This window comes from Rhamphochromis longiceps, linkage group LG15 (assembly GCF_057381845.1).
Source record: "Rhamphochromis longiceps isolate RC_006_pf linkage group LG15, R_longiceps_female_GT1.1, whole genome shotgun sequence".
Lineage (NCBI taxonomy): Eukaryota > Metazoa > Chordata > Actinopteri > Cichliformes > Cichlidae > Rhamphochromis > Rhamphochromis longiceps.
The window spans coordinates 27958179-27966766 of NC_140571.1; the positions used below are offsets into that span (position 1 = coordinate 27958179).

Consider the following 8588-nt stretch of genomic DNA (forward strand, 5'->3'; position numbering starts at 1 on the left):
GAACCCCTCGTACATTCCAGGTGCATATTCGCAGCCTACTCATTATTAGACTTATTCATGTATCACACAAAGCATATTGAGCCAAAGGGTTCACCACACCCTGGTTGAAAAAATAAATAAATAAAATAAAAATAAAAAAGGCATGAAAGAGCTGTGTGACGGAACATTCAAAGAACAGTGATTTGGCAACAGCCCTACTAAACATGTAGGGAAAAACCAATCTCCTCCTGCCCGTCGGGAAAGCCGAAGGGCATTGCACGCGCGTAACTCACGCCTACCCATAGACGAAAACACAGTCCGTCCGGTGCCCGATGGGGTGGAAGATTTCACCTGGTCGCTTATAAGCAGCGAGGACGAAAAAAAAGAGTCATATACGCCTAGATTCGGCAAGTACTCACACCGGTTAATTAAGGCATAGTGTGAAGAAAAGGAGTACTCCGGTGGTTACGGGGATTCAGGGCAGCGAGTCCGCGTAGGACGCAGCTGCCTCCGGTGTGTTAAATCTCTTCTCCTTGCCGTTGGCAAACAGCCTCAGTGTGGCGGGGTAGAGAAGCGCATTTATTTTTTATTCCTATTTATTCTATTTATCCCCTTTGTATATTTTATTTATATTTGTCTCTGTATTTATATATGTGTGTGTGTGTGTGTGTGTGTATATATATATATATATATATAACAATTCTGTAACTGTAACTTCGGTCGTTGCTGTGCTTTTTGGAAGTCGAATTTCCCAGAGGAACCCACCCGAGGGATTAATAAAGTTCTATCTTATCTTATCTCTTATCTTATAATCCACATTCTTCTTCCTCAGGCAGCTTTTCACCTCGTCGAAAGCCTTGCGTTTCTTGGCTACCGCCGCTGAATAATCATTAAAGAAGGAGACTTTGATCCGACTTGTTGGTTGGTTCGGCTGCGTAGCCAGGCGCCGAGCTGCGGCCATCACACGTTGTTTATCAGCAAAGTTGTGAAGCTTCATAATGATGGGTCTGGCGCGCTGGCTGGGGCCCGGCCTCGGTGCTAGAGAGCGGTGAGCGCGGTCTAGTTTGATCTTCCCATTTTTAGTTGTGAGCTCGAGATAGGAGGGGAGCCATGACTCCATGAAGGCGACAACATCATTTCCCTCCGTGCCCTCGGGAAGCCCGACCAGGCGAAGGTTACATCTGCGGCTGCGGTTCTCTAAATCGTCCATGTGGTCTGCCATGTCAGTTACTTGTTTTTCGAGTCGAGCCACTTTCGCCTGCAATACACCTGCCGTGTCTTCCACGCCTGAAATCCGTATCTCGGCGTCTCCCACCCGTGTCGCCAGAGCCTGGATCCGAGACGTCTGTTCACGGATTGCGGCCAGCACAGTATCAACTTTAACATCCAATAAAGTTGTAATGCTGTCAGTTATCTTACTCAGAGCCGCAAGGATATTCGGGTCGATATCACTCCCAGTTTCCTCAGCGTCAGCGGAGATTTCTGTGTCGCTGGCGTTAGCTTCTTCAGGCTCAGCCGCCATAGGACCCACAATGTCGCTAGCTTGCACAACCGGAGCTGTCTTTTTCTTAGACCTGACGTTAGGCATTTTAGAAAAATAGTCGTCCAGACTCATTATAGAGTTACTCCCACGCACATTTGTAACGTTTCACCAGGTGAACACGTATTTTAGATGGATAATCGGGGGACCTCACCGGAGCACAGCGAGACGGGTGTTCGCGCTACGACGCCATCTTGCCAACCAACATTTCACTTGTTTTAAGCAAATCTTCACCAAAAATAAGTGTATTTTTCTAGTATTAAGGAGGTGGGTTTTTGCAGTGATTATAGAGAACATTATCGAGCCTTTGAGTTGCATCCAACAAGAGAGTTCGCAGCAGTTGATCAGAAGGAACTTGCTGACCACTATCCATTGGCTGAATACAAAGTTGGATCCCTACGAATGGTAACCTTAAAAAGATTTGTACATGTTGCTGGTAAGTTTTATTTTATATTTTTTCTTAGTGGTGACTTCAGATCTTTGACACATTTACAGTAACACAAAGCCTAGTTTATACTTCTCCACCAGGAGACCAGTACATACACTCAGGCACACTGACGGAGCTTTGATCCTTTCAAACTTCTCTGCTGCTTTGTGACTGTTTCAAAGCAATTTGCCAGGGCAGCAAGGTGGTGCATTGCTTCTTGAGACTGGCACAACTCATGTGACTCGCTATCTTTTAATCTTTCCGGGACCGATTGTTTAAAGCTTGTATTGTCAGACTTCATCAGCTAGATGTTCTTCAATCGGCTCCATGGTAGAACTCTGCTTTCTACTCTCTCTTTACCTCTTAAATCGCTGTTTTTGTGAGATGAGAAAACCGGAAGAGTGACTTTCCTGAATTGAAGTAGTTAGCTGACCAATCACAGGCTTGCGCTGTCCATGGAGTTTGATATTTATCTAAAAACTTGGGCATGTCTCTGTCCGTCCTTGCTACAGGGTGCTTGCCTTGCGCAAAATGACACGGCACGTCTCTGTGCCCACACTGATGAAGAAGTATAAACTAGGCTTAAAAATTAAATTTTAGATTGGTTTTCATTAAGAAACATTAACGGGTAATTTAGTTGCAAATAAATTCCACCAAAATGAAAAGAAAAGTTGTTTGGTTTTTTTTGTTTTCCAGAATGAAAACAAGATGGCTGCAACTTTAAGAATCATTCTTGGAGAGGACAACGCATCAAAATTATCTCTTCCCAATGGGATACCCAGTTCACTAGAGTACCTTAAGGAAGAAATTAGAAGGCAATTTGGTTTGACTGGAAACTTCAGGCTTCAGTACAGAGACATTGAATTTGACAACGAGTTTGTGAACTTGACACTGCCTTCAGAAATCAAAGACAAGTCCACAGTTAAAGTTGTTTACTTGCCAGTTGAGTCGGATGTAGTCTCCCTCAATGCCACACCCCAGGAAAGAGATGACTGTTCCACCCCATGTTCTCTAGCTGATACAGACATTCTTTCTTCTGCTGAATCTACCTCATCAGATTCTTCACTGAGATCACAACCATGGCCCTTGAAATTCCAAATACCTGAGTTTAGTTATGAGGTGCAGTTTCAGTTAGAACAAGGAAACCAAGCCTTCCTTAACAATGGTACTCTTCTGCATCCAAGTACCAAACTCAAATCTGATATATTGCAAAGTTTGGCATCAGAAATGGTCAAATACAAAATCTATCCTTCCAGCGCAGAATTTGATAATGTAGCGGAGGCCTTGATAACAAAATATCCATGCTTAAAGGAGCAAGGTTCAGTCACTGGCTATTATGGATGGAAAATCAGCCTGAAATACAAAATGGCAAACTATCGAACTAGACTAAGGAACATCGGCTGCCAAGAGCTGACCATTAATTCAGTGAAAGAAAAGCGAAGTGGCATGGGTCCAGGTCCCAACCAGGTGAAGAAGCCACGGAAGGCAGAAGTCAACTTCTGTCCGGATTATCCACCAGGTGAAACTAAAGAGAGCCTTGAGGAAGAAAGGAAAGCTCTTCTACTAGAGGTCAAAAAGAAGAATAATGATCAACTAATAAAAAGAAAAATGGAAAAAACCTTTGCCTACCGAAGACAGGAAATCATCAAAGACATGCCATTCATTGCAGAGGTCAAAAACAGATGGCCTGCCCTGTTTTCAGAGACTGAGGTAATTCTTACTAACTTTGTTATTGCAAGTCATTCTTATAAGAACTTGTATTTGAATTCTATTCAATTTTATTTATATAGCACCAAATCACAACAAAAGTTGCCTCAAGGCGAAGAAGAACAAAGTACTGTAAACTGTTAATTTTAAAAGATACAAAATGTTTGACTGAAAGTTGTAACATTCTTGCATGTGGCCTCTAATCAAATTACCGTATTTCCCGGACTACAAAGCGCACCTGAATATTAGCCGCACAAGCTAAAATCAGGGGAAAATCCTGTTTTGTACATACATTAGTCGCACCTGACTAAAAGCCACAGGTGTTTCAATGTTGACTTATCATATGTAAGAGAATATGCACAAAGGGAATTGTCAGGAAAGAGATGGCTGTTTGGAGACACGCCCCTTTTATTAATATTTTGAAAAACAAGTTATGGGTACATATTTGCATAACTTTTTAGGTATATGTACAAGTAGCGGTAATTACAAGTACGAAACATGTACTGTGCTTCATAAATGAGTAACAAATGTAGTACATAACAATAACCTACAGTACACCAGAAAAATAGATTCTCACTACCTTTTAGGCTCAGGTGCAGTGACACGGCTTTAACAAAAAGAAAAGTCAGTCATTCACCACCATCTTTCTCTTCTTCCTGCGCACTAAAACCACCAAAGTCCTCTTCTCCAGTGTCGGAAACGAACAGGCTCAGGATGGCTTCGTCATCCACTCTCCGCTTCTTTCCTTCGTTGTCACTTTCAAAACCAAACAAATCCTCGTTGTCAGTGTCAGAGTCGAACACCCTCTGAAGGGCCGTGGCGGTGTCCTCCTCTCCATCATGCAGTAGTCCAGCCCTTCGAAATCTGTTGGTGATCATGGATGTTTTCACACTTTTCCACGCTGTCAGATTCCACTGGTGGAGTTGAGCATAACTTGCTTTTCGCAAGTTTATCACCGCTCGTCATCCACACCTCCTGCTGAACGCGTAGCGCTACTTTGAAGTTTGTTTTTCGCGCTTCTTGTACGGCACTATGTTTCCTGGCGGATGGACATGTGACCAACATACCACTCTTGAACCCCGATACTGTGTGTCTGATCACATGCCCTTCCGCCAGGCAACGTAGTGCCGTACAACAGCGGAACAAATAAAACAAATCGTCTTACGATATCACAAAAATCATGGACAATCCATAGAAAAGCCGCACCTGACTAAAAGCCGCAGGGTTCAAAGCTTGTGCAAAAAGTAGCGGCTTATAGCCCGACAATTACGGTAATAGAGAATACTCTCTAGTTGTAATTTTTAATATGTTTCAGGTTGTTGCAGAGTTCACCCGCATCACCATGGTCCCTTTGTTGTCGACTTTCATGGCCAAGCTGGACCACTACGCTGACCACCTTCTTAGAGTGTTCAAAAAGAAAGGGGGGACAGCTAAACGCAATATCAACTTAATCATGGCAGCCATGGATGGGGTATGTATTTTAGTTTACCTTGATTGAGCTCTGAAATTATTTGAATGCTTCAACTTCTGTGTCTGTCATTACTCAGAAATTTTTTTCAACTGAAATTTTGTGTATTTGAATATTTTGTGGATACATGTGAATCAGTGACATGCAGTCAAGTGAGGCACCTTAATTAGAAGTAAAATACTAACAAAAGAGAAATTCAATTTGTACACTAGATTTTAAATTTGCTTTCTGTGTGATTTCAATATTTTTATGGTCAAAATTGCCGTCATTACAGATTTTCTGTTCAAATACAAGGTAAAACGCTGAGAGGGGGCAATGATGATGCTGTGTCTCACCACGGACACACACATGCGCAATCCCTCTGCTGTTTCTCTAAATCGCCAACATACATGTTTGGTTACACATGTAATACAAATGATGACTTTCTGTAGACTACCTAATTTATTTGATGAATGTGTGTTACATGTTTAATGTTGTTGGTCATAAATGTGCTGCAAAAATGCATGGAGTGAGGCTGATGGAGGGCAGTGCTGAACCCTAAAGGCAACATGTATAAGAGGTACACGTATATGGATTCACAGTGTAATCACATTACACTGAGAGCGCCATTGACACAGTGGATAAAGCAGCGCACTTAGGGAACATAAGTAAATTTCACAAAGGACAAATTGACACCAAATCAGTCCTAAGCAATGAGACGCACCAATTTTATTTGAATGCATCTCTTATTTATAAATTAATAAATTGATGTAAAATTAATGATTTTCCTATAATTGCTTCCAAGTCATTTGACCAATTTATTTACTACACACAAAAAATGAGACACACCAAACCTAAATAAATTTTAATGCATCTTCTGTAGGGCTGGGCACTTATTGCATCGCTTATCAATATTGTGATAACACACGTCCTATGTGATTAAAATGATAGACTGCTTTCAAACCTCTAAAAAAAAAAAAAAATGATAATTTAGTTGAGACTATTACTTCCATTAATGTCAAACTTATCATCAATTCAACAAGATAAATAACTGCTGGTTTGTCTAAATAGCACATTTGCGAAGTTTAATTTGCAGTATTTGTGAGGCTGCATTGATAGATTTATAGGCAAAAATACTATTATGATGTTTTATTGTAACTCTTATTGTTATCTAAGGAGCTTGGAAAGAAAAGCGTCTGGACTTCTTCAAGTTGCTTGAAGACGTTTCACCTCTCATCCGAGAAGCTTCGGATGCAAAAATGAAAGCTTTCACGTAATATCAAAATTGAAAAGCTTCGATTTTTGGGTTCATATATTTGTTAATCTGACACAGAGGAGTCAGTGCCTTACCAATCATGAACCTCACTGCACGTCACTGATGTGCGTTATGAAACATTGCTTAATCACTTACCTGGATTATGTGTTAATATTTTTGACTTTGTTTTGTAAAGAGGTTGAAAGGAACCAAAATAGGAAACTTCTCTCATATTGAGTTCTTATCTCCACCAGAATCCCAGCGTTGATGTTCGACGGGAATGCATTCTGAAAGCTGTCTGTGTCTACTTAAATGAAAAGCCAGATGACCTGTTCAAAGAATTCTTGGTAAGTTAAAAAAGGAAAACGATCAGTTATTTTCCTTTTTTTAATTTAGGATTGGAAATGGAAGGTGGACTTACTTGTTCATATGTATATGTATGCAATTAACTTATCTTTTTCTTTTATTTTTATTTAAAGGATGTGGATCTTGGAGCAAGCAGAGAAACGGAGCAGCTGACTTTGGGAGTCTATGTTGTCAGACATGAAGAAGCAGACTCTGCAGATACACCTGAGGACATTGGTGTCATCATAGAAGGATGCACTGTGCTGCAAGCTCTTAGTGATGTGCCAAAGGGTTGTGCCCTCCTGCTTGGACTAATCTACAGTCTAAATCTGAGCTACCCAAAGCACCTGAAATACACATTTGAATTTCTTCAGAAGGTGCTGATGGAGTTGGATGGGAACAACCTATCCATGAAGGTGCAGGTTCTGAAAAACAAACTGCTTGAGTAAAACAGCCTGCACTGAACTATAGAGGACACTGAACTTTAAGGTTCTCGAACCCTTCTCTTTGCACTTTATAAACTGTTGTGTTTGAATTGCCACAAGAACTTCTGCAAGGCCTTTCACTTTTCTGCGTTCTTTGTTCTTGAACTTTTACCAACATCCAACTATACTGAAAAAGACTGCTCCTAACTTTGGACTTCAGTTGAAGTTTTGAAGCAAAGGTTATTTTTCTAAATATGGACAAAAATGACACTAAAGTAATTTCTACCTGCTGTTTGCAGGGCTGTATTGTGGGCTTTTCATTGTAGCCAAATCAAGTTTAAATTAAGTCATGTTGATGTTAAAAATGTTGGAATCACAACAATTTCCAGTTTTAATCATTTCAGTTTAACGTGACATTCTGTATCTTGTCTTCCTGCACTTAAAATGCAGTTGAATATATGTAAAGATTGTTTATGAAAAAAGATCTAGAAGCATTTGAATTGCTCAAAGTGTGCTTCAAGAAGTTTTACACAAAGTCTTATTAAAGTTAGGTTAACTGAATAAACTTGTGTTCGATTTATTTAATTTACAACCTAAATAGAGTAAGTTGCAATTCTGTTAAAGTGATTTAATCCTATAGTTTCAGTAGAGCGTGTTTTGGGTGAGTAGATTTATCAGATTTACTTAAAATTTCTTGTTCAAATTAAATGTATCATACATTTTATATTTCACTAACCCAGTTGTGTGGAACCGGTTGACATAACTGGGTGGAGTAAATACAACATGTTATTTCTTAAAGTAAGTAGAGCTTGTTTTGGTTGAGTAGGTTTTATTTAGTCTTCTCAATTTAAGTCAACAAGGTTAGTTAGATCAACATTATGATATTCAGCTAATACAACATGATTCTTTTGATTTGCATTTAATTATCCAAATGTTATCAGATATAAGTACAGTACTAACAACAGTACTTGCATGCAAGTACTGTTTTCTTTTTTCAATAAAAATATTTTTTAAAAAACCCAAAAAAGTGACATATAATTCCTACAGAGGCTATATAAAGTGCTAGTGGTTGTGAGTGGTGGTTCAGTCCATGTTATGTTACCCCCATATGAAAGATGGGGGTAGCAACCATAATGTCAGCTTTTGTCCACATTCTGAAAGTTTAATGTTTTGGCCACTGGCAGAGGGTGGAGAGATGTTCAGCATGTTTCACTTCATACCTTAGTTACAAGGAGTGGTTCACTCTAAAAACTAAAACTGACATTTACTTAAAATTTTCGAGGCAACACTTTTACACTTAAAAATATTGAGTAGATTTGAAACCAGTCAAATCTGTTCAATATACTTGATCAATTGAATAACTAAAGCTTAAACATATTAATTTGAAATGAATAATTGTAGTCATTACACAAACATGAAAAAATTGAGTAAATAACACTGGTCAATGTAACTGAAATATAGAT

The 8588-nt window shown here is 39.6% G+C and overlaps 1 protein-coding gene across 1 annotated transcript; it reads left to right on the top strand.

Annotated features, from left to right (window-relative positions):
* The first annotated feature begins 3296 nt into the window (after positions 1–3296).
* LOC146652843 (uncharacterized) lies at positions 3297–7458 on the top strand. Its single transcript, XM_085381495.1, has 4 exons — positions 3297–3656; positions 4969–5124; positions 6610–6702; positions 6835–7458. The coding sequence occupies exons 1-4, from the start codon at positions 3312–3314 to the stop codon at positions 7147–7149; spliced, it is 909 nt and encodes a 302-aa protein (XP_085237621.1). The 5' UTR covers positions 3297–3311; the 3' UTR covers positions 7150–7458.
* The last annotated feature ends 1130 nt before the right edge of the window (positions 7459–8588 follow it).